The 25,270-nt window shown below is 46.0% G+C and overlaps 4 protein-coding genes across 4 annotated transcripts; 2 read left to right on the forward strand and 2 right to left on the reverse strand.

Annotated features, from left to right (window-relative positions):
- Window positions 1-809: 809 nt before the first annotated feature.
- Window positions 810-5,939, forward strand: TSN (translin). The gene is made up of 6 exons (XM_032967902.2): window positions 810-1,046; window positions 2,447-2,534; window positions 3,260-3,356; window positions 3,798-3,913; window positions 4,601-4,680; window positions 5,062-5,939. The coding sequence occupies exons 1-6, from the start codon at window positions 981-983 to the stop codon at window positions 5,320-5,322; spliced, it is 708 nt and encodes a 235-aa protein (XP_032823793.2). The 5' UTR covers window positions 810-980; the 3' UTR covers window positions 5,323-5,939.
- On the reverse strand, window positions 5,676-12,594 carry METTL6 (methyltransferase 6, tRNA N3-cytidine). The gene is made up of 6 exons (XM_032967873.2): window positions 12,381-12,594; window positions 10,660-10,907; window positions 10,214-10,348; window positions 9,452-9,622; window positions 8,838-8,979; window positions 5,676-8,113 (listed from the first exon to the last, which is right to left on the reverse strand). Exons 1-6 carry the CDS (start codon window positions 12,385-12,387, stop codon window positions 7,953-7,955), a joined length of 864 nt encoding a protein of 287 aa, XP_032823764.2. The 5' UTR covers window positions 12,388-12,594; the 3' UTR covers window positions 5,676-7,952.
- A 72-nt stretch (window positions 12,595-12,666) lies between these two features.
- On the forward strand, window positions 12,667-16,725 carry EAF1 (ELL associated factor 1). The gene is made up of 6 exons (XM_032967888.2): window positions 12,667-12,907; window positions 14,332-14,426; window positions 14,906-15,042; window positions 15,342-15,517; window positions 15,656-15,919; window positions 16,136-16,725. Exons 1-6 carry the CDS (start codon window positions 12,829-12,831, stop codon window positions 16,180-16,182), a joined length of 798 nt encoding a protein of 265 aa, XP_032823779.2. The 5' UTR covers window positions 12,667-12,828; the 3' UTR covers window positions 16,183-16,725.
- Window positions 16,726-17,484: 759 nt separating this feature from the next.
- Window positions 17,485-24,437, reverse strand: DARS1 (aspartyl-tRNA synthetase 1). The gene is made up of 18 exons (XM_032967861.2): window positions 24,259-24,437; window positions 22,779-22,872; window positions 22,568-22,597; window positions 22,391-22,448; window positions 22,074-22,166; window positions 21,801-21,903; window positions 21,450-21,552; window positions 21,282-21,362; window positions 21,103-21,162; window positions 20,895-21,006; window positions 20,636-20,770; window positions 20,227-20,374; window positions 19,756-19,902; window positions 19,623-19,665; window positions 19,190-19,270; window positions 18,979-19,090; window positions 18,459-18,530; window positions 17,485-18,156 (listed from the first exon to the last, which is right to left on the reverse strand). The coding sequence occupies exons 1-18, from the start codon at window positions 24,282-24,284 to the stop codon at window positions 18,065-18,067; spliced, it is 1,590 nt and encodes a 529-aa protein (XP_032823752.2). The 5' UTR covers window positions 24,285-24,437; the 3' UTR covers window positions 17,485-18,064.
- Between the last annotated feature and the right edge of the window lie 833 nt (window positions 24,438-25,270).

Raw genomic sequence — 25,270 nt, forward strand, 5'->3', positions numbered from 1 at the left:
CATAAATAACATGTAACACCAAATCCTATAGCCATAGCTGGCTGCATGAGTGACTCCACAAACAACAGAAGCATCAGTCGGAGCATCACATTGTTCAATGCACCTTTAAGATCAGCACGCTAAATCAAAATACAGATAATACTTTGTCGCGGTCATCCGGAGCGAAACATTTTATTTTATTTCTGGCCACTGAATAGCAGTGGCAGCTCTGGGTGTACAACTCCTCCAGAAGAGTTTTGAGTAAAGATCTCATAGGTAGTGATTCAAGTTGCAGTTTATTGGCGATAGCATTCTAGACCCTGGGGGCTTATTTTCCATTTTAAAGCCACGGCGTTATTCGCGAATTTGTTGATGTTTCGTTTGCTAGTGCATCACTGTCAGAGCAAGTATATCGTCACCAGATGCGTGTGTGTGTGACGTGTTATCGCGTCGCATCGCGATATCGCGTCGCCTCACAATATCGCGTCGCATCGTGATATCGTATCGCATCACGATATCGCGTCGCATCGCGATATCGTGTGCAACGCGATATCGCGTCGTGTACCGTAGAACGCGATATCGCGATACCTGCAACTCTCGCGCCGTTCGCGGGAAGAATATCGCTGAGCCAGTGGGGGCGGGGGGATCCCCGCTCTCGCGTGCGCTATCGCGGCCATCTTACCCAGGGACCACGTTCAGCAGTGGGGGGGGGGCGGCGTCAGTCACCCGCTGATGACGACACCTCCGTGCTTTCCAATGCGCACGGCGTCCCCCCAACCCCTGTGTAAGATGGCCGCCGCGGTATCGGCGGCCGCGTGTTTTATTATTATTTATTATTATTGTTCCGTCATCTTCGGTTGCGGAGGCGGAGTTGAGTTTCGCACGTGGGCGAACAATTCTGACACCGCCGGCTTCTCACTCGGCCCGGCCCTCACGCCGCCGTCTCCACCTCCTCCTCGACAGCCGCCGCTGCCTCCCTCGCTCCTTGCCAGGGCCCCGCCATGTCGGTGCTGGACATGTTCCTGTCCGTGAACAAGTCTCTGAGCGTGGAGCAGGAGAAACGCGAGGTGAAGGCGGGGGGAGGACGTGGAGGAGGAAGGCGGCGGCGGGCCCGCGGGTGTTTGTGTCACGCGAGACGGGATAAGTCGTGGAGGAGAGAGGGAGGACACCCGTTCACGCGGCTGAGATTTAACGAATTTGCAGAATCGCTAAACTCCTCGTGATGGCTGCTGCAGGATTGCCAATGGAGTGGTGGCGCGCAGTGGGTTAGCGCACGACGCCCAGATCACGACAATACTGTTCGATTTCCAGGCCTCGGCTAACGTCAGCGGGGAATGAGAACGAGCCCCGTGTCCTCTGCCCCTTCTGTGCTGACGACCGGCGTGGTGAAGTATGGTCAAGCAATGCGTACTGTTAAACAACCCTAGTGAGTGAGAACGCGTGGGGAGGCCCTCATCCAGCAGTGGATTGACAAAGCACTACAGCAGTTATTGTAATGGATTTATGTTCTCAATGAGTGGGGGTGTGCTACCGTAGTGTGGTGGTTCGCACGATGAGCTCCAGAGGTTGCGAGTTCGATCTCCCAGAGCGGCAATTGAAACAACGGGCACGTTCATATATTAGCTCTTTCGGTAAAGTCACGTTGAAGGGAAATAATAAAATATATAAAACAGTAAAAATTCTCACGACGTTTCGACCATAACACAAACGTGACTTTACCGAAAGAGCTAAGAATATGAATTACTGCAGTCACGAAAGCTTTAAATCAAAATTTGGGCACGTTGTTGTTTACATCCCCGTCGCCTTAGCGCATCCTGCAGTATTGGTGGGTACAGCGGCACAGTTGATTGTGTGGTGGGGTTAAGTGTGGGTATTCTGACATCTTCCATGTGTACTGGCCACCATTGAAGAGTAGGCCAAATTACTCTTTGGTTCTATTCGGTAAAATCACGTAAAAGTATAAAACAAAAAATATATTTTAAAATAAATTCGCGACGTTTCGGCCACAACACAAGTGGCCCTCATCAGGTGAAGGGACCAGACTGTCTCGAGGACAGCGCTGGAGTGTTTTATACTTTTACGTGACTTTACCGAATAGAACCAAAGAGTATGGATCCTGGCAGTCACGAAAGCTTCAAATCTAGAAGTAGGCCAATTACCCTTAAAGCGACTCTATAGCTCTCTTGAGTGGCCCCTGCTCTAGAGGAGACCATGCCGCAAGCAGTGGCGTAGTCAAGCAATTGCAGGGCTGCACCTTTACCTACTGCTGAGGAATGGAACGCTTCCAAGAAGACATCGACAGAGGAGATGGATCAATGAAATCACTTGATGTCAATGTGCTACGTGCAGATTATTACATCAAGCTGGATTGTGACGGTTGCCAGCGGCTTGTGAAAGTCTTCATCCAGGAGTGGATTGACCACGGCTGATGATGACGGCGACTAATGATGATGAGGTTGTCCCGCAGGAGATCCGGGAGACGGTGCAGGCGCTGGAGCAGACGGCGCGGGAGACGCTCACGCTGCTGCAGGGCGTGCACCAGGGCCTGCAGCCCGGTGCGTGGTGACAGCCACGGGGCACGGCTCCGCATCCACGATTTATCTCTCTCTCATGTGGAGCCAAACGTCGAACATGATCCTCCCGCTCCGCCTGCTGGGTGGGAGCTTCTTAAAAAAAAACGGGAGTGAATTTCGTGAAAAAGCTCCCAGCACCACGTGGAGCGAAACGTCGGACATGATGCCAAACAAGACTGCGTACAAACCAGAAAGCCCATCATGACGATCTATATGGCACAACTGAGAACAAATATATATCTGATAATCAGCTTTGTTTGACATGGATGTCGAATTTTATGGATTCACACGTACATTTTTTTATTTAACGAATGAGTAATTAAAATGGATAAATGTATAAATGAGAAAAATGAATTAGTCTATTTGAACGAAATGAGCCATTCATGAATGGCTATATGATTGTGAAGGTTAAAGTCATGGGATTCGGCGTGGCCTTCCTCGTTAACCGATCATACAAAGAAATCATCGTATTTATACAATAATGAATGCGCACTTGATGTAGGAACTTATCCATACTTACCATATATAAAACAAAATAATCATGGTTTTTAAGCATAGAGATAAAAGTGTCCTTTTGAGTTTTAATAAAAAAGGCTCTTGTCTGGTCAAAAATGTAAATGTTTAAATGAACTTGTAGCTTAATACTGGTGAGGACATTTCACAATTCAGGGAAGCGAACTTGTGACTAACTTTGTGTCGTTGTGCAGTGCCAACTATCTGTCAGAAGGCAAGAGAACGCTTCGAAGAAGTTAAAGTTCACTTTGCTGTACTCAAGACCAAGTTCCCTCCGGAGTATTACTACAGGTGGGGAGAAACCACTTGAGGATGCTTTTGACAGCTATTTTAATAAATATGACGGCTTTCCATCTGGTGTTCCCTTAAATGTAGTCATTCATAACCTGTGAAAATGTTGCTTTGTATTCTAGATTTTCATTTGGTGTAGTTAATGTCTGAAGGAGGGTGACTGTGGTAATAATTTGCATATTTTAAAATTGAAAGGCAATGTTTGGCAATAGCCTGAATCTTACAAGCTCTTAACATCAATTGTGTTAATACACTGGTGAACATTATGCCCATTATATTTTGTTTTTGAGATCACATTGCAGACACATTTAAGAGTACCTACGCATGTTGGGATTTTAAACTTGTTCTCTTTTTTTGTCCGAGGTGCAGGAACCCCTGAAGATGCAGGCATCTGTGGTTTGTGCTCACTTGACACTGCTTGGAATTGCTGCTCCTGTGTAGATTTCATGACCACTGGCGGTTTGTGCTGCAGCGCCTCAGCTATCTATCTGCCCTGCTTGTGTACCTGGAAGCCGAGAGCCTCATCTCTCGGGAGGAAGCTGCGAAAATCCTTGGAAGTGAGTACGGTGATATGTTTTGCTTTATCACATCTGCATATTTAAACGACTGGGTTTCTTGTCTAAAGCCCGTGCCATAACTGATGTGTGGTGGGAATGAAGTCACGTTCGTACTGTAGTCAACCTATATCTGTTTAATTATTAATGTGCCTGTAGTGCAGCTTATCCATGATCATTCTGTAGGAAATGTGTTTCGAGCTGATTTGCGCTGCAGGGAATATGTAGTTCTGAGTTCACATTGGCGATGTGCAATATTTGTAATTCCTCATTTGATGCAATAGCTTTTTGTTCTAATTACTTTACTATATTGCTGTACGTTTTGTTTTGCCTTTGTAATTGTTGGTGACGCAGGTCAGTGTTGCAATGAGACTCTCCTGTTTTCTTGAGGTGTTAGCTGGCTAAACAAATTTAACCTGAATTTGAAACAGGAGACATTGCTTTATATAGTTGAGATTGCTATAGAAATCGCGATGAAGTAAAAATTTGTGATGCATCTATTTTACATCACCCGTTGTGTAGCCTCGGTGTAAAGAATGGAATCTCTTGATTAATTTTAAAGCTGTGGTGATTGGTGTTGTAAATTGTCACACTGGACCAGGTTTGCAGGACATTTTAAGCTGTATATGTTTATTCTGAGTAAATGTTGAATTTGCACAGATTGTTAAGGGACTGCTTTCATGTGTGCAGTTGAGGTGCAGCAGGAGAAAGGCTTCCATCTGGACCTGGATGATTACCTCACTGGGCTGCTGATGATGGCCAGTGAATTGGTAAGGAGCATCCTTGGAACTTTGGAATGGTTTTCAATCCCAATACTGTATTACACAATTTGCAAATCCTTAGGAGCGTCATTGACAGTAATATATTTTTTTTCACCTACATTTTCTGATTAAAGTTGATTTCAGCGAAATACATTCACATTTAACACCGATTTACCTACTCTTTGGTTCTATTGGGTAAAGTCACGTAGGTGAAAATAAAATAACAATAGAACCAAAGAGTATGGATCCTCGCAGTCACGAAAGCTTTAAATCTAGAACCGATTTACCTGTCCAATTATATTATGGGCCAGTGGTACATGCGTGGTTGTAGCAATCTGCCATGCATTGCAGTTTTCCACGGAATACTGTTGACCGTTGCTATTACCGCAGGCACGCCTGGCAGTGAACAGCGTGACAGCCGGGGATTATGGGCGGCCCATTCGAGTGGCGGCGTTTGTGCACGAGCTGGACGCTGGCTTCCGTTCGCTCAACCTGAAGAACGACTCGCTGCGCAAGCGCTATGATGGCCTCAAGTACGACGTGAAGAAGGTGGAGGAGGTGGTGTACGACCTGACGATCCGTGGTCTCACGAAGCCCATCGAGCAGTCGCAGGACAATGCCGGTGGTAAAGGTGAAGAAAGCAAACCTTAGTGTGGGCGAATTCCAGGGATATTCATGAGGATGAAAATAGGAGTACATTTGTAAAATGAGGAAAGCTGCAACAGGACCGCTTGGTAATACATTTGTGAGTTTGGCGAGACGTTGAAATGCATACGGAAGGCATACGTGTAAGTTTTCCTTACCACTCGGAAGTATGAAGAGCATTTTTTACCTTGTGTTTATTCCATCGTGAACTAGATTTTTGTCAAGCAACTATGTAGTTACAAGCTTTATATTTTGTTGGCTTGTAATATAATTTACATTAATGGCAAATGAAAAGTCTTGTAAAGAGCTAAGTAGAGGGGTTATGGGCCTTAATAGTAATTTAATCAGAAATGCTCAAATGTTTTCATCTGCTTTATTGAAAAAATACTTCTTGCTATACATCTACATTGAAAAAGCGTTTCGATAGTAACTAAGGAACAGAAGGAATCTTTTGAACATAGGATGTTTTTTATATATTTTGCGTTGCATGCTTAAACAGTGTAAAAAATGCCTGTTACATCTTGAAATATTTTTGCAGCTTAAATCCTGAAACGTATTCGTATTCTATACAAATGATATGCTTCATAGCATTCAGTCATTTCAATTAAAGTTTACGGTTAGTATTTCTCGTGTTATTGTAATTGTATCACCGAGCTACTACGTCGCAGACATCTCTTGCATTTTCTCCTTGCATAATTCAAAGGATTGGCGTGACATCTCCCAAATAACATTGTGCAAACAAGACTTTAGAACGAGTACAATACAGTACTTAAGAACATATACATTCTCTAGTGTGCTTCATGGTAAAACCATGTATTTTATAATGAACAGCATTGCAAAAATTATTATAAAAATACTGTTACTGGTAGGAACGAAGTTGTAAACTGAGTGTACCAGCCTGCAATAGATTGTGTCCGTCCGTCCCCTTTCAATACTTTAACGAAGTTAAATCTCGTGCTGTTGGGTGTAATAAAATTGCGCAAAATTCCAATGTTTCTACCAGCCCACCCTGCAGGGACCTGTTAAATAAAATAGCTCTTCTTATCCGCACACCTATGGCCTGCCATCTGTTCACGGAAACTGATTATCCACGGCGATTTTGCAGTGAACAGGAGTCGCATGACAGTGGCGGAAAATTTCTCCTGCCACCGCGTTTGAGAGACCTGCTATGCACTATCGATGTTGGTGGTAGTGACGATGGTGGAGTTTGAAATATTGATGGTAATATTGATGTGCACTGTGGCTGGGCAGTGTCCCAATTAGCTTGAGCATGATCTGCTTTGTGCATCGTTAGTGCCCTGCCTGTCCTATGGCCGTAAAGATGTCAGCAATTGAAGGACCAGCACTACTTCAGGGCAACTAGGGAATTAAATGGTCCACTAGCGATACCCATATCTGAAAGAATACAAATTATGGTGGAAAACGATTGTGGGGCATCGCCCACATTAGCTCAACATGAACGAATGGTGAGGCGCATACCCCAGCATTACGAATGGGCCACCACGAGCAGTAGAAATGAGCCATGAGGAAGTGGACGTTGCCCCTGAAGAGCAATGACTCGCAGAGCGTTTCTGGATGCAGTCGGGGCTACTTAATTTGAGCTGCTCAGACAAATGCAATGAAGCGAGTGCCTACATGGATTGATGGACTCTGAATCCCACCTAGATATGGCACCTCAGGCTGGGGTGAAGACACGAGCACAGACCAGGTTGCCTTTAAATCCTGGTCCTGTTTTGTTTATAACCTAAGTATTCAGCTGATTACAGTTTCGGTTCTTGCATATTTGACTTGTGTCGAATTGCCTCAAACTATTGCATCCTCCCTTTTGTTTTCCCTTGGCTCCTTGCCCTAGAACCTGGTTATATTGACACCTTTGCTGTCCAAGACAAATTCAGCCAAGATTTTAATTGTATAATTTAATCTGAGTTTACGCATCTGTTGTATGCTGAACTTCTTTCGCACGGGACTTAGCCAACTCTGCCAATCAGAGGTGTGGGGGAAGGACAAATTGGTAGAAAGAGTAGTGACCGGAATCTGTCTAGTTTTTAACGGTGGCTGTTTGGTCTCCTCTGCACTCGTTCAGGCATCAGAGAAAATTTGGTCTGGGCCTTTTGTGGAGTTCTCCCAATTTGTGGAGTTATAATTATGCATCTTAGAGGCGATAGCTCTAACCAACCTTCACGGCATCCTTGGTCTCCAGCTGTGCATTAGCATGCCATTTTCGGTACACAAAGGAGCAAAGGGGAACACCAAAGTTGAGCACTGAGGAAGTAGAGCGAGAAGACGGGTTCACGTGCAGGCGTGATGAAGTTCGTTATCGCTGCACTGAAAGGGATTGCGATGGGGTGGGGAGGCCTTTGTCCAGATGTGGGTAGACCACTGTGGAAAAGGATTATGGTCATGATGAGAATGGTGGCGGTAGTAATGTTGGTGATTATGAACTGTCACGTTCTGCACCGCATTTGGAGTGTACAGGGTGACTAATGATCCATAGGTGGACGTGCATCACGGAAGTGGAGCATTAAGATCAGTTTGTGCTGGAGAGTGTTGGATTGCGTGAAGGCAAAGGTGCAGGGAGACTTTAGCAGTGTACAGTTGTAGTTGACTGCACAGGAGCCCCACTGTACTGTGAAGTATCACGAAGCAGGTTTATGTTCATCTGAGGGTTTTTGAAATTTCCCCTGAATGAAAATCCTGGGCACACTCAGCCCCTCTTTGATGTTGACAGTCTTGCGCACAACATATTCATTCTCCAGCACCTCGTAGCCTGTACCGATGAAGAGTTTTTCCACAACGTCTGTTGAAAAAATAAAACATGAGACATTTGATTTAAAGCTTTCGTGACTGCAGGGATTCATATTATTGGTTCTTTCGGTAAATTCTGTGACCAGTTACAAGCTAATCACTCAGCTATTTCAATGCTAAATTCTATGCTAATTCCTTTGTCAAGGGGTACCTTTGCGGATGTGTATACTTTAACTTAGCTATTTCAATGAGCCATTTCAATGCTAAATTATATGATAATTCCTTTGTCAAGGCGCTTTGTGTTTTTCTTCTCACACAGCTTAAAGGTCGTGATCTAAGCGTGGCTTCTCTCACTCCAACGCTGTCCTCCAGACAGTCTCGTCCCTTCACCTGATGAAGGCCGCTTGTGTTGTGGCCGAAACGTCGTGATTTTTTGTTATTTTATTTTCACCTGTGACTTTACCCAATAGAACCAAAGAGTAGATCTTTCGGTAAAGTCACGTAGAAGGGAAACAATAAAATAATACAAACTTCTTACTGTGGTTTTCACACCTGATGATTGCTTGTGTTGCAGTTGAAACGTCATGAGAATTGTATTATATTTGTATTATTTTATTGTTTCCCTTTACGTGACTTTACCGAAAGAACCAAGAATATCAGACATCATGTTTCCTATGCTGCATAATCAATAAATAAACATGTGACCTATAGTTTATCACATTTATAAATATATTTGATGCTTAGGACTACAATTTACTTTTCTATCATTGTAATACCATCTGAAAAGAAGTATGCCCTGGTTCCATCTTGACGGACGTAGAAGTTCTCCGACAGTTTGTGGCCAGGCTTGAATCGCAGCATGGCGTGGTCGTGCAGACCGTAGTCCCTGAAGAGGACGCGTCCTCCTGGCCTTAGCACCTGGAGCGGAGCGAGCGCTGTTGTCCCCAGGTGTGCAGGGAAAACTCCACGCTCACATGCACAGAGATTGCTCCCCCCCGGCTTTCCATTCCCTCTTCATTATGATGCAACAGAACTGCTTTTTGTGTTTAGTTGTTGCCCATCCCCACACCACCGATTAGCACGGTTGGCTTTGTACGGTGCGAAATAATTTCAACATACGTATATTAGTTGTGGCTCTTCATGTCGCCTAAAATGCAGTCGAGATGGCGTGAATCCACAACCCATACCAAGGTGTACTGGTTTGGTGATGGTGTGACTGATATGATGACATCGATATGCTCTTTAGTAACGTGCTTCACGCCTTAAAATTATTATAAATGTGTTTCGCTCGAATGTCATCTATTTGGACTGAAACGAGAACATTTCAAGGATGCTATATCGTGCTCAACCATGGATTCTTGTGCTAGATGCGGTTTGATGTCCTACCCACCTTGTAGATATTAAGCAGAGCTGCATCCATGTTGTCGGGGTGGATAGCAGATAGGACAAATATGAGTGTCACTGCGTCTACCGTCCCTTCCGGCACATTCTCCACGAGGGAATTCTGAGTGAGGTCACACTGGAAAGCCAAGCAGCGCTCTTTACTGTACAAGGGGTTGCTCTGCAACGACAAGAAAACAAAAACATTTTATAAAATAAAGCAATATAAAATTCGTACTCGTTAATTTGCATGATGTAAAACTACGTTTCTTGCATCCGTATCTGGTCTGCTACTGCTCTACCATCCAGTAATGCCTCCGATTAGCACGGTTGGGTATGTACGGTGCGAAAGAAGTTCAACATACATGCCGGGGAAGGGGCAGCATGGAATATTCTGCATTGTTTGTTCGTGTTCTCGAATGATCTGGCTATGTGGTGGTGTAAAGAGGATCCAGAAACTAGCTGGCAGAAGTTGCTCAGAAACTCACAAGGCTGCAAAATATAACAAAAAATTACAGTCGGCCTCCACGCCACGCTTTCATCGCCTTGCAGCATAGCGATCACTGTAGGTGTTGGGCATGTCCCTGGCTAAGACTGCCAAGTGGGGCTACAGGGCATTGGGGTGGAGATACAGGGCAGTGGTGCGGGGGGATGAACAATCAGTGGAGACTGATCCTGCAGATGAATGCTAACTCTGGGTGAACACCTCAATGAGCAACTACAAATGTGGTGACAATTCATCCAGGTAATCCTACACACCTGCTACACATACCTTAACAAAGTCAACGGCACGTGGAGAAAAATCGCACGCGTAGACAAAGATGTTGGGATCCTCTTCGAGGAGTGGGAAGAGACAGTTCCCAACTCCACACCCAGCCTCCAGGATCACCAGCCTCTGATTTTCACTCTGGAGTACAAAAGCATACGATTTTGTTAAATGGGGTGGGAGACTCTCTTCCAGTTGTGAAGTATCAAAATTCAGATGAGGTCTTCACCCCTCCTGGACGAAGTTCCCATCAAGTACTTTTAACTCTAAAGCACTTGATTCACGTGTTTGCAAGTGTGAATTTTAATCTTTTAGGGAATTTTTTTTAACTGCACAGACATCTCCCATTACCAAAATTGGCCATGTCGCTAAGACGATGTATTTTTGGCCATTTCATCTACACGTGAATCTAGACATTTATTTATTCTGGACACAAGTCAACCCATCCACACCTCTCTGCAGGCACCGAGCTCCTGGAACTCGCGGGTCGTCCAGTGGCGGTCCTTGAAGAAGCGTGTCGAGTTCCGCTTGTAGAAAAGGTCCCAGTTCCTGCGCGCCTCCTGCTCGAGCTTCGTCTGCTTGAACTCGGCCACCAGCGCCGAGTCGCGCTGTAGCCTCTCCCGCTCCTCGGGAGAGAGCGGCCGAGCCCCGCACGCCCTCGCCTGGGTGGGCACTGCCGCCGCCGCCTCTGCTTCTCGAGCTGCAATGAAAGTGTCTTTGGTCGTCACCATCATCGGCCATGCTCAACCCACTGATTCAGGTCTCCCCAGGCTGCTTCCATCTCTCGCGATCCTGCGATGTAGGAGGAATACGTCTAGCACAGAGGTCGGCTACCAAAGGAACAAGATACATTTTGTTCGAATTCGGTAAAGAAACCCCCTCTACATTCAAAGAGCCGCGATGCATGCGAGTACGAGACGGTCCCTAATAAATAACGTAACGAAGAAGTCCTTAAAGAGCCGCAGGTTGCCCATCCCTGATATCGCACCTGCAAACGAGCAGATTCCATGACTCGCCCATCTCCCTGGCGGTCGTACTCCATGCACGTGTTTTGTAGTAATGGTCAAATCAAGGCGTCTTCTCACCAAGTTATTCTTAACATCACTTACACCTTCAGCCGCACTGCTGCTGTCATCATGGATGATATCAGAAATTCAAGTGCCTGGAGACGATCTGTACCACTACTGGGGGAAGATATACGCGAAGGCACTTCACTATGCTGGTCAGTGCGGGTTGGTATGAGCGGTTGGTATGAGGCTGAGCGGATGAAAGTCTAGCTCTAGTCAAACTCCTAAACCAATTATCCTGATATTTACTATACGAGTTAACACATTCATTCACTCTTGTTTCTGCCTCCAGCTGATATGAAATGAAGATTCCCACACGTTTTCACATCCAACTTGGACATCTGTGAAACAACTGGGCATCTGTGAAAAAGAGCTTCATAGCTCATCGGATTCATCTAGTATAAAGCTTCTGAACCACCAATCCACCCCACGGTCCGCGCACACAACGCCGACTCCACTGAGAGAGCACCCCGCGTGTCACCGCCCCGCGTCCCCTCTGCCTAGGGGCGGCGCTCCACGGTGCAGTGCGTCGCAGCTCCCCGATCCTCGTAGGCCACTTCTCATCTACCCTCCCCCCTCCAGGAGTCCAAGCAACCAACAGCGGGGCCCCTGCTGGAGGGGAACTTTGCGTGGGACCAGGACAGCAGCTCTGGTCTCCCTGAGTGTCCTGCATTCTAAGGCAGTATGTCTCACACACCTCTATGTGATAAAGCTAACCTCGCAGGCAAAGAACAATGCAGTTGTGGTTGATTCCACACTCACTTTAACATAAAAGACTGTCAACTCTACGTGAATCCGAACGATAACATATTCATGGGATGAACAATTAAGATGAGACGGACTGTGTGGGCAAGCGTTCGACTGCTGAAGTCTCTCATGTAAGTTACAATTTTAAATAACCCATAATGTGTTGATGAGGCAGGGCATTGATGTGGGGCCATCATTTGAAACAGTCCGATACCTGACTCGCTCTAACATTAGATTTACATCGATGGATTAGTCAACTAAACCTGCTTATTTCCCTTCATTGCACCTCCCACACCCACTGTGTGCTGCTGGCCCAGACGGAAACACGACAGTCCCTCAGTCGTAAGAGTATCACGAACCCTGCATGACGGTGACCAGCCAGCGACGGTCAACGCATCCCCGCGACCGACGAGACGCGCCGCCCAGGAGGAGATTCTTGTAAAGCGACCACCACCAGAAAGCAAAAGCAGCGGCTGGACAATCGCTGATTGGCCACCAGCGCGTTGATTGCTTCACAGAGAAGCCTCACGGCCGCGGAGCCGCAGGCCGCACACGTGCGTCGCGTCCCGCCCACGTGGACCCGGCTTCCGCGCGCCGAGTGCGCATGCGCGTGGGGTGGTTCCGCGGACTCGGGGTCACGGGGGTCATGCGGCCGGCCCTGTGCGCAGGCGTCTCCTGGAAATAATTAAAGAAAGCGACGCGAGTTTGTAGCGAGGATTGTGCGGCGTGCTCTTCGTTTTGTTTTGGTTTTCGCTCGTCAAGTCGCTTGATCGTCCTCTTGTCGAGTGACAGACGACGCCCCAAGCCATGAACAACGAGGAGCACGTGCTGCGCCTGGGCGAGAGCTTTGAGCGGAGGCCACGGGCCGGCTTCCACGCCATCCGATGTGAGAGTTTAACCAACGCCGCCACCACCACCACTCGATCATAATAACAACAAGAACATGAAGAAGTTATCGTAATTTACATTTATAGTCGTCATTGGCAGTCCTCTTGTCAGTCCACCGCTGGATGAAGGCGTCCTCGCGCCGTCTCGCGCTGTTTGACCATACTTCACCGCGCTGGTCAAGTGCAGGCGGGGGAGGGTACAGGGTTGGCTTAACGTGTTCGCCACTGATGTTAGCCGTGGCCGCGAATGCTGTAGGATATTGTTTGTGTCAAGCTCGGAGGGCAAGGCGCTCATCGCTGGCGCCACCGCTTCACCCCGCGGCTCATTCGGACGTTACCCGTGGTCATTAGCAAGGGGGTTTACTTGGGGAATTAACGAGGGGCATTGCCACGTGTTTATATAACAGACACGGGAGTACATCACTGCGACATTGTTAGCACTTAGAACCTTGTGGGATGTTGGGGTTTAAATACAAGCAGGACACTGTACACGACTGAGACATTTGGTTTGAGTCGTTTTGGGTTTTAGAACTACGTGAGAGGTCAGATTATATTGACGTGTTTATTGTATATTGCAATTGAGGGCTGAACGTGATCCTCATGGCGGTACTCCGGGGTACCAAATAATACTAAATGGCCGAGCCAATTAAATATTTTATTTCTGGGACGCAATTTTTTTTCCAGGGGTGTACTTCACTCCAATCAATCCGAAATCAGTGCTACTCCGCGATGTCGAAACGCAAAACAGCATAAAAAAATCCGAACAAAAATCGACTTTGAATAGTGCATCGTGTACAGCTCGTCGAGATGAGTCGATTGCCGCATCGCCGACAATCAACAGACTAAAAATAAGTAATGTTAAAAAAACTTTTTTTTAAACACGCTTTAATTAAATGTACCGTACTAGCAATTGCAGAACTCCACGACTCCAGGAAGTGGCCCCGCAGCTTGCCATAACGTAAGGGGACCGTGGTCATTTACAGCCAACGTCAGTTTACCGTGGACAATTAAGAGCCAAGCCGAAACAACGTATAAAAAAATGTTTTAAAATGTTTTTTTTTTAAATGATAAATTGTCATCAGTATGACATAAGTATATCAAGTTTGCAGTCGATACCACATTGGGAAGTGGGTAAAAACTGAGTTAGACGATTTGTGGATACAACATTGTGAGTTAATAAAAAAATGTGTAATAATTCTAGATTTAAAGCTTTCGTGACTGCTAGGATCCATACTCTTTGGTTCTATTGGGTAAAGTCACGTAGGTGATTTTTTTATTTTTTACCTACGTGACTTTACCCAATAGAACCAAAGAGTATGTATAATAATGACTGCATCACGGACATTATGCGAGAGCCGGGGTACCGCCATAAGGTTCATATGCGGCTCGTTTGATATAAGTTGAACACGCTGTTGTTCAATAGACGACTTCAAGCCAGCCTCCATCGATACGGCGTGCGAGGGCACACTGGACGTGGGGAAAGGTGATCAGGTCACCATCACCCTGCCAAACGTCGAGGTAGGAAGGGAGCCTCGGCTTATGATCTCGAGTGAAAACGAATTCCTTTAGAACTGATTTTTTTTTACCATTGTTACCCCTCTGGGTGACGCTTCTTCCGCACTTCTGCGGCCGTCTGGAATGCTCTTCCAATATTAGGAAGCCACTGGACATATTCACATTTTAAATCATCTCTATTGAAAACGAATTTCTTTAGAACTGCTTTTTGTGTTTAGTTTTTTTGTCTTTGCCTCGCACCTCCCGATTAGCACGGATAGCTACGTACGGTGCGAAATAAGTTCAACATAGTACATACGTGTGTGCAGCAGCGGTCCAGTTTTCTTAAGTTCAGCTAAACGTCAAAGGCCTTACAATTCAACTACGTATTGGTAAAAATAAAAAAAAACTAATGGTTTATACAGTCCTGGAATGTCTTCACCATAATTTACATTGTCACTATTCCAGAAACCGTTTCCTGATTTTTGTATGTGGTGCTTCAGGGCTCTACTCCACCCACAACTGTGTTTAAAGGCTCCAAGAGACCATGCATGAAGGAATGTGTTCTCATTATCAACCATGACACGGGAGAGTATACATTGGAAAAGCTCACCAGCAACATCCAGGTCAAGAAAACCAGGTGAGTGATAAGTGCTTGAAAAGCCACAAATGTATGTTCCTTTTTGTATATTAAACATTTCCATGGCCTGGACATGCTCATGCATTTTTTTCTACTTCACCTCGCATGTAAATGTGACTACATCACTCAAATCCTAACCCCCCCCCCCCTCCAATTCAAGGATTGACTGCAATGATATATGTATTCATACAGTAATCTCGTCTTTTCACCGTTTGACACAATGTGTGTCCCAGGTCTGTAACGCGTCTCAATGTTGCTACATTTAGATACGATGAATATGAAGTTGTATTCATTTTTAGGTTTGAAGGCAGCAGTAAGATTCAGAGCCGACTGGAGCAGCAGCAGCCACAACAGAGTGGGCGTGCAGGACAGCAGAGTGGGCCGACAAAGAGCGCGAGTCGAGCAACATCGGGCAGTAAAACTTCACCTGAAAAGGAAAAACTGTCTCCTGAACCACTGCACGACATCGAGAAAGGCAAGTGACATAAGAACTCTAAAATAATATTACAAGTTTGATGGTTGAACATTTTGCTGGATCTGTAAAGACAGGTTTCCAATAAATTAGCTGCTGCATTGTGCCTTAAACAATGTTCATGTTCTTGTGCTGAAACAGAGCTTTTGGCCGAGGCCCGTGCCATTGAAATGAGCAATGCCAGCTCTTCGGACTCGGACAGCTCAAGCAGTGGCAGCGAGAGCTCCAATGAGGAATTGGAGAGCCGCGTGCCGCTCTCCCCTGCCCCGACTCAGCCCCTCGCTCAACCTCAGCCCACGCCACTGCAGCCACAGATCCCAGCTCCACCCACCGCAGCAAACTTACCGAACGGCACCACCCGTGCACAGCCACCTTCAGAGCACCGGGGATACATGAGCACACTGAGTAAGCAGTCACACGCCGCACTTCACACTCAACGGATTCACGATTACTCTTATGCACGTGCTTCCAAAATGGTAGTTTTCTTGCAACTAGCTTACCGCAATGACTTGTTCGTGAATACTGTATAGACCAGGTCAAATACAGTTAAATAACGTGTAATTTTGCGTATTGATTTGTAATGATTAATTTCTCAGTAACATGTGTTTTTGTTTTCTACAGGAAGTGACCTGCAGCTGAGCGAATCTGGAAGTGACAGTGACGACTAATTTTTAAGATGTCCACTAAAATATCTTTCGATAATATCTGTACCACAATCACTTAAGTTTCATACAGAGCTGCTCCCATGCTTAAAATGATAATTTTCTGTACCTGCGTATATTTCCCCTTGTCATGTCATATCGCATAGCATTTGAGTGAAATTTAATGCATGTTACTGTTTCAGTACATTTCTTTGTTATATCATACTTACGTTTAAAACATTAACATTACATGTTGGCACAGTTAAAGCTGGGATAATATATATTATTTGGGTCTTTCGGTAAAGTCACGTAGATAGGTTCAAATAAAATAAAAAACTATGACGTTTCAATCGCAACACAAGTGGTCGTGTTTTGATATTTTCTTTGAACCTATCTACGTGACTTTACCGAAAGACCCAAAGAATATGAATTCCTGCAGTCACGAAAGCTTTAAGTTGGGATATTTTTTTGCTCTTTAGTATTTGCCATGTGTACATATCCATTACCATGATTGTGTTGCCATATAAAAGCAGATACAATAAATGCTCATTGTGCAATATAAACCGAAAATTGCCTAGTTTTACCTACACTTACATTTTGGGAAGTGAATGGTTTCCAAGTCAGATGATTAACATTCATTTATATTTGGTAAAAAGTCAATTCCTGTAATAGACCACTGATAAGTGGAGATGTTTTATTTACAAATTACAGTACATTAATGAAGGTTAAGAGACTTTAGCCCATTCAGACAATCTCATTTGATATATGCTATTCATACCTACATAATTTGTGCCCCATCTGGAAATGTGTAGTTTACACATTAACCTTATGGCGGTACCCCGGCGTACCATAGTACCGCGGCGTACCATAGTACCCCGGCGTACCATAGTACCGCGGCTCTCGCATAATGTCCGTGATGCAGTCATTTTTAGTCTGATGGTCGGCGATGCGGCTCTCGACGAGCAGTTCAGATGCACTCTGGTGCATAGGAGCGTCCTCGCTGTGTTTTCGACATCGTGGAGTAGCACTGATTTCGGATTGATTGGTACCCTTGTTGTGGAGTTAAGTACATCCCTGGAAAAAATATGTCCCAGAAATAAAATATTTAATTGCCTCGGCCATTTTGTATTATTTGGTACCCCGGGGTACTGCCATAAGGAATAATTGCAATGACACCCAAGTTGAGTTTTAACCCCTTGCACAGGAGAAACAGTTCTCAATGCTTGTAGTCTCATCCCAATATGGGCATCGCTCTGTTTGATGTTCGAGAATGGCTCTTGACTGCCCCAATACAAATACACGGGAAGAGGCAACGTACTGCCACGCACACACAATTCATGGCAATTTTAATGTGCAGTTATCAAAAATTACATTGCTCATTACTAGTTTTTGCTGGTTTTGTACTTTTTAAAAGTTTGTTCACAATTGTAGGAATAATGAAATAATATTTTCAAGTTCGTGGTTAATACAAGGAATTTTTTTAATCGTATTACCAGGGAAAACTATTCTAGACAGCAGCGTGTACTACACCTTCATTCACATGAAGCTGATTCATTCAGCACATGTGTTAATGCCAATCAGGTCCTGATTCGTTATCCACACAGATTATTGATATAATTTTTGACCAATAAATCTCTTTTGTTACTATTTTTGGAAAACTGCATGTTTAAAAATTACCTTTTTGCAAAAATTTGCCAGTACAAAGTCTGTGAAGAATGACATGGAAAATCCATTAATCAAGGTAACAAGCAAATAGCCCTGATGGGGGAGCACTGAGAAAGATCAAAATCCAGCGAATGCTTTCTAAACATTCCGCAGGTATTCCATGCACATCAAAAACAAATCGTCAAAGCTGTAACCCGCTTAAGGCTTGGTGGCTTCACTGCATTCACTCGGTGGGCAGCTGCAGTTAGGGAGTCAGGCGCTTGGGGTCACGTGGGAACATGGAGGTCTGGCGAACGTTATGTAGTCCCAGGTAGAGCATGGTGACCCGCTCGAGACCTGTTGAGACAAGGATCACATGCGAGTGTTTAATCACCGACCAAAACAGCTGCGCTGGAGACTTAAGTGATTAAACACAAAGCAAAAAAAGGTAATTACAACTTTATCATCACTCTGATGTGTTCCGGGTTGTGCCGTGTCTGTTTTGCTCCACGATCTGGGAGCCTCAAGAAATAAAGAGGCTCCCTGCATGTACAGCAAAACGTCGGACATCATGCCAAACGAAAAGTGGTACAACCTAAAATCGCGCCAGAGCCGTGAAACAGCACAATCGTGAAACCGCAGCCACACAACGAGGTTACCTATGCCTCCTCCAGCATGGGGGGGAGCACCGTAGCGGAAGGAGTCGATGTAGGCTTTAATTTTCTCCAGGTCTGAATCGATGCACAAAGGACATGGTCGCTTTCATATAACTACAATCAGGTGTTAACCATGCAAAAAAACAACAATCCATGCTTTGTAAACGTGACTACCAATCTTTAGTTTGTGTTTCAATGACCACTGGGGAATGTTATTTCCTTGTACGAATGTTAAGACAATTTAATCAGGCTTCCCTCACAATTATTCGATCATGTGAATGAGCACTGCAAACATTTTTTCAGAATAAAGTATTGGAATGGTATAATTTTACACATACATTTTTGTTGATAGTGCTTTTTTATTTTCCTTATTAGTGATAGTGAAACTAATGCATTCGTTTCTTGTTTTTGGGCCCGTTTGAGAAAAACAACGCTTTACAGAGCGGTGATAGTCACGTGCCCAGCAACGAGCACGTTCAACCGATTCCCGGCACTCTGGATGTGCTGGATGTGCTGGACGTGCCTATGCCATGGTGGCGGGCCCTCTCCGTCAGAAGCTCCGGGTCGTGGACTCGCTGAGCTCCAGATAGGATCTCCTCCCCACGCATGAACATGTCGTACGAGTTTGAAGTTTTCTGAAAGGAGAAACAACACTCGCCGTTCGAAAACCTGACCTGTTGTGTCCCCGTGTACGTCATATAAAAAAAGTTGTCGGCATTGAAAATGCAACTTACGGGGTCACGATGATCAGGCATGGTGTAGAACGGCCTAACAGCCAGCGGGTACTTGTCCAGAATGAAGAAGTCTGTGTCATACTGGAAAAATAATGTACATAAGTCAAGAACAGTAGCAGCAAAATAACATACTCTTTGGTTCTTTCGGTAAAGTCACGTAGGTATAAAATAAAATAAATCACGACGTTTCGGGCACAACACAACCTGATGACGGACGCTTGTGTTGCACCCGAAACGTCGTGATTTATTTTATACCTACGTGACTTTACCGAAAGAACCAAAGAGTATGGATTCCTGCAGTCACGAAAGCTTCAAATCAAGAGCAAAATAACAGTTGTAGATTGATACTGCATTTATACATGCCTATATTATTTTCACATAGCGCAAGTGACTTTAATATCTCGATTCGTTTTTTTGGATAACATTCTCTTACCTTCTGTTTCACCAGTCGTCCCAAGAGCTTTTCGTTCGGCGTACTGCCAAAGACATTAAGAGACACGCGGCATTTAAGGATCTAAAATATCACTTTGAAATACGTTGTGGTAGTTGTGTGCATCAAGATTTACCTGAGGTCCTCCTCATCTCCCATTTCCACACCAGCCTCCCTGAGCATGGCCAAAGCCTCGGGGAACTCCAAACGCAGAGATGGCTCCAGGAACTTGAATGGTTCAGCTGGATACTGGCGTCCCACAGTCTGGATCTCCGTCTGGTACCTAACGGTTATGAGAATACAACGCACTGCGATATGATCCACCGTGATGCAAAAGTCCAACTCCACGTGTTCCATCAATGGGGAATAATTGCATTCAATGCATTAAAACAAGATATAATCCACATATTAAACAAAACATCTGTTCATAAAGGTTTTTGGGTTAGATCGCATTATTTAAAAAGGGGTCAGAAGCCTCCACCACATCTGTTGCAGTGATGACTTCACTAGCATAAAACAAATGCAAAGCAATCGGCACAAAAGATCAACTTTGAAACCCCACTGCATCCGGACTCTGCACTCTGATGGTGTCAAAGTCGTTCTGTACCTTGTTTGCAGACCCTTGAATATCTGCACCAAGGTGTCACCAATGGACTCTACCACCTCGTGGTAGTGGTAGTTGAAGGCCATTTCAATATCCAGCCCCACAAACTCAGTCAGGTGGCGGTGAGTGTTGGAGTCTTCGGCACGGAAAACTATGAAAAATAACACATCCGTTGGCACACAGTTCTACATTATTCTATTTCACTACACAGATACAACATCAAATGACTGTCAAATATTAATAGATGTCCATATGCAATGTTTTCTGCAATGAGTTATGCATAATGTAGTTGACATACATATTAAATGCTGTAGTATGTTTTAATTATTATACATTGTCAACAAAAAATATTCTCATCCGATAATAATCAACCGGTTATGGGTTCACAAAGGCTTGCCGAGTGAAGACTCACCAGGACCGATGCAGAACACCTTCTCGAAATCTCCAGAGATGCACATTTGTTTGTAAAGCTGCGGCGACTGTGCCAAATATGCATTCGTTTTGAAATAGGTGACGGTGAACACATTGGCACCACCTTCGCTGGCAGCTGGAAGACAAACAATTGGATTGGCTTAAACTAAAATGCGAACGTGTGTTTGAAGCAGCACATTTGTGGGAAAGGCAAATTATTGTTCAATGTTCATACTTTTATCTAACGCAAATAAATGTACCTGAAATAATCTTCGGGGTTTGAATCTCAACAAAACCCTTATTGATGAGGGTTTCCCGGAAGAGATGGCAGACTCCGGCTTGCAGTCGGAAAATAGCCTGACTTGTGGTCGTCTAATAGAAAAGCAAAGGCAATGTTATAAAAACTAAAAATGAATGTGCATCTACATATTGTGAAAATATGGTCAAGTGGCGAGGTTTTCTAATTACCCTCAAGTCTAGAATTCTGTTGTCCAGCCTTGTGTCCTGGTTCACAGTTGCTCTTCCATCCTAGTGAAATATTTAATAAATGACAAGTGTTGTATTATCATTACAATCACAACCAACGCCAGCAATAACTTAAAAAGTATTGGAACACGTGGCTTGTTGTGCACTGTTTATGTTTATACCTCCTCTTTGTCATTCTCTGGCCTGGTGGCATCATCCAGCTGCAGCGGCAGCTTTGGATCCGACATGCTGACAACGAAAATCTGCAGAGAATGTACAGAATTAATATTCACGTTTGGTTAATTGTCAAGCTCTCTGCGACCGACTCGTGTAGTACAATGTGACGATACCTGCTCGATGTGCAGCTCTACGTCCTGCTGGGTGCAGCTCTCAATCTTCTGGTCGACCTTCCTCACAAAGCCCTCAACATCCACAATGCTTTCCTTGTTTATACTGAAAGAGGAAAACAGAAAACCTTGGTCATGATCTTATACCAACACCTGATCTTTGGTCAACGAGTCACCATCAACCCTCAAAACTTTTTACGCACACCACGCTGCACCAATAGCGTTTTATAATTTAAAACTCAAAACTGTCATATCTGTAACTGTTCTGTGGACCTCTTCCCACAGCTGTCTGCAGGCCACTAGCTGTCTGCAGGCCATAGGTTAGGGAAGCACTGGTGTAGATGTGACCGGTACCTTGCAGCAAACTTCACCATCTGCTTGCTGACGTTCTGGCCAACGGCAACGATGCCCTGCACGTTGAACTGTTGCTGGCGAAGCACCAGGAAGCACTGCTTGCCTGCGGGACCACACGCGGCGCCGCAATACGCAGCACATTTCAACAATTTGTTCACTCGCCACACTGACTTGCCGTGCGGAAATGTTTGCTACCCGTTTGGGGTGTTTTTCTTCTTAAAATTAATGACATTAACATGCGATAAGTTTTATTCAATTGAAATTCGAACTTACCTTTGCTCCTGCTGGTGTGAACACGGGCTCGAACCCACAACTTCTGATCCGCATTTTTCACAGCCAACTCCTCCACACGCACCAACACGCGATCTGAATGTTGAATAAATTTACATCACTGCTAATTCCATCTATTCAGACACACGTTATATGAACGTGCTCATTATAGTATTGGCCTTAATTTCTCTTCAATTCAAGCACTGACATGAGAACTATAAAATGCAAGCAGGTGCATCATTCCCACTAATGTAACCTAAATAACATCAAGCACAACATTGGCAGTGCATAATACTGAACTGATCATCGCACTTGCTTACCCACTCTTTCTTGTGATTGAATCATGGGCGGGACTCCATAGTGATCTTTAGCATAGTCCTATGAAGACCAAAGCCAAACCAAAACGATGCGTATTAAAATACTAACATTTGTCCGGCAATAAAAACTGTTGCATTGTGAAAGACATTTGTGTTAAATGTCTGTTTTCCCACACATACCTCTTCCTCACTTCCTTGTTGCCCTGCAGCCTGCAAAATAATGTAAAACATTTAAGTGGCCCGGTCAGATGCAACGCGTGCACAAACATCACGTAGCACATGTCTACGAAAGCCGCATTATTACGCGGTGGGGTAAAACCTTTGTTGAGCCATAACGCTGGACAATGTGGGCCCACAAAGTGTGCGTGAGTGCGTGGATTCTCACGCTCACCGCCTGAGCCTGCTTCTCAGCTTTCTTTGCCGCCTTCTCAGCTTCCTTCTGCTGCTTCTTCAGACCCTTCTTGGAGGTGGCCTGCCCTTCCTCACTGCAACAAAACCAAGTCCCTCCTCAAGGAGTGCCAACTACAGATTGCCAGCCTGCATACATAGTAAGCCAGCCTACAGATACAACACACCTTAATTGTGTTTAATGACAATACGTTTACTGTCACTGACGGCGATGCTCAGATGTATGAATATGGTACACAGGAATGATAATGGGAAGCATTTTGATGAGTAGGACTGAAGAAAACCCGCCCCTCTCCAGCAGACGTAAGGAGCTCAGCAAGATGGTTGTTGAAGGACAGCCAACAGCTGTGAGCGAACAGGCTGCGTTCCAGCAGAATGAAACCCGCACTCATACCACACCACATCTGATACAGGGCAATTGTGAATTGTAAAGGGGAAGGTACATCATTGACAGCCTTAGACATGGGCACGACGCTGGTGTGTGTGTGTGCTCTTATCACCTCGAAGTGCTTTTCCGTATGAAAGTAGTAAAGTTGAAATGCTGATAAAGCAAAACGTACCACTATTGCGCCGCAACATGCCACTGTAATGCTGCACACACAGCCACCGCAGCGATGAAGAGTCATGGTGGTTCACTTGCCACGCATGCACTGGGCTCTGTTATTCAGAGTATAAGACGCATTCCCACACGGGTGGTGCGCCTTACAATCAGGGAGCGTTCCGTGTGCTTTTGGCCAGAATTGAAAACTTGATTTCGACCCGGCACACACACACACGTTAGGGGGTGTCCTTTACTTATCGAGACGTCAGTCCGACTGCGGTGTCTGCCATCAGCAGCAGAGCTCTCAGCCACAGGGTTCACCCCCTATTCTTCTTGTACAGGGAAGTGAAGTTCTCAGGCCCATACAGCGTACGGCCGTTTCAATACGGGCAAAACAATGTTTTTGTCTATTTGTTTGTGTTTCTCGCTTGTGATGGGACGTTGTAGGATGAACGTTGAGATGTATAAGGGGCACGGGGTGGCCAATAAAGTCTGAATTAGTCTGTAATAAGGTGGGGCACTGATCAGGGATTGACAATTATGCATCAAACACACGAGCCAACAACTCAATCGTGGACTACCGAGACGTGTGCACACACACCTGGCCTGTACAGCCACAGCGCCGCGAAGATGAAATCAGCCGAAATTCACTCTGACACTAAGCAGCTGTCACGCTGCACCGCAGCCCTGACCACCATCACCACCGCTCACTGACCCCCAGCGACTGCTGATGTCCGAAGATGTCGCACCGAGCACGTACGTGTACGAGACACAAGATAAACCCACCACCAGCACCGCGGTGTCCCGCGAGTACGAACCAGACCCGGCGTTGTCTCCTTCTCGAGAGGCCGGGCGGCCCCTGCTAACGGGGCGAACCCAGGGCAGGAAGCCTTCGCTGCCCCTAGTCCTCTCGCTGACTCACCTCGCGGCGGCGGCGGCGTCGGACATGGCTTCTCTGGGGAGGCGAGAGATAGAGAGACACGGGGAGGAAGAGGCAGAGAAGAGAGCGAGAGAGTCGGTGGTGCAAGGGCCTCTGTGTCGCCGCACGTGTACGCCGAGCCTGGCTCGCCCGCACCCCGCCCCCCGCAGTGACCCCTGACCGCGTGACGTCACCCGCCCGCGAGCGCCACGTGGCGGGGAGCGCGAGGCGCTGCACGTGGCCGGGGCCGCATGGCGGAGAGCGCCGGGTGGGGCTTGGCTGGCCGGGGGAATTGAGGTCAAAATGAGCACCAAGTCAGTCCCTCATCGCGGACACCACAGTCTGTCCTCCCCTCCTCCCCCCCGCCCTGGCTTCACCCTGCCACGCCGTCATTGGGCTTTGATGAACGGGTTCCAGGCAGGGCAAGGTCTCTGTGCAGCCAATCTCCACCGTTGGTTGGGGTTCTTCGTGACGACCCACACTGCCGGCGTGAATAATAATGAGTGTCGCACATTGTTGTGATGAATGTCCCACTGCCTGAGCCCGGCAGAGGTCTACGAGGAACTTCGCGTGGCCACCGAGGACGCGTACAGCGTGGCGGCTCGGCGAGTACGCGCTCGCCGAGTGAAGAAGGACGCCAAGACAGGGAGCCCGGACTTACACGTCGCAGCGGGGTGCTGCATGCTAGTAGTATATGTATAGCGGCTAGCGTGGGAAAAGCATCCATGCAGCAAGGGGACCTGGAGGGGAAAGAGAAAAAAAACCTCCGGCCGGCCACGAGCCCCTCTATGATCATGAACCGGGAGGTAAAAACTCCAAAATCCGACACCGCCGAGCACAAGCCCGCAATCTGGAGGCTTAACCCCCTCCGCCGATCTACAGCAGATCGTGTAGCTCGGAGGAGTGTTTTTACACCACCTGTCGCATCGTCGGATGCGATGACACATTTACACAGTAATTGCGTGTTATTACACAACGCAATTAAATGCAAGTTTGGAAACGCGACAGAATCCAT

The sequence above is a fragment of the Petromyzon marinus genome, chromosome 2 (genome assembly GCF_048934315.1).
Source record: "Petromyzon marinus isolate PM22_M1 ecotype Great Lakes invasive population chromosome 2, UKy_Petmar_22M1.pri1.0, whole genome shotgun sequence".
Taxonomy (NCBI): Eukaryota; Metazoa; Chordata; class Hyperoartia; order Petromyzontiformes; family Petromyzontidae; genus Petromyzon; species Petromyzon marinus.

Coding starts and splice junctions, on each gene's coding strand:
- METTL6 (XM_032967873.2), bottom strand. Junction 10,349..10,659: donor AGCTCGGTGCCTGCAGAGAG/GTGTGGATGGGT, acceptor TTTGTACTCCAG/AGTGAAAATCAGAGGCTGGT. Junction 9,623..10,213: donor GTGCCGTTGACTTTGTTAAG/GTATGTGTAGCA, acceptor TTGTCGTTGCAG/AGCAACCCCTTGTACAGTAA.
- DARS1 (XM_032967861.2), bottom strand. CDS start 24,284: ATGTCCGACGCCGCCGCCGCCGCGAG. Junction 22,598..22,778: donor CTGAGAAGCAGGCTCAGGCG/GTGAGCGTGAGA, acceptor ATTATTTTGCAG/GCTGCAGGGCAACAAGGAAG. Junction 21,553..21,800: donor ATGGTGAAGTTTGCTGCAAG/GTACCGGTCACA, acceptor TTCCTCTTTCAG/TATAAACAAGGAAAGCATTG.
- TSN (XM_032967902.2), top strand. CDS start 981: ATGTCGGTGCTGGACATGTTCCTGTCCGTGAACAAGTCTCTGAGCGTG. Junction 3,357..3,797: donor CCTCCGGAGTATTACTACAG/GTGGGGAGAAAC, acceptor GCTCCTGTGTAG/ATTTCATGACCACTGGCGGT. Junction 3,914..4,600: donor AGCTGCGAAAATCCTTGGAA/GTGAGTACGGTG, acceptor TCATGTGTGCAG/TTGAGGTGCAGCAGGAGAAA.
- EAF1 (XM_032967888.2), top strand. CDS start 12,829: ATGAACAACGAGGAGCACGTGCTGCGCCTGGGCGAGAGCTTTGAGCGG. Junction 12,908..14,331: donor CGGCTTCCACGCCATCCGAT/GTGAGAGTTTAA, acceptor GTTGTTCAATAG/ACGACTTCAAGCCAGCCTCC. Junction 15,518..15,655: donor ACTGCACGACATCGAGAAAG/GCAAGTGACATA, acceptor GTGCTGAAACAG/AGCTTTTGGCCGAGGCCCGT.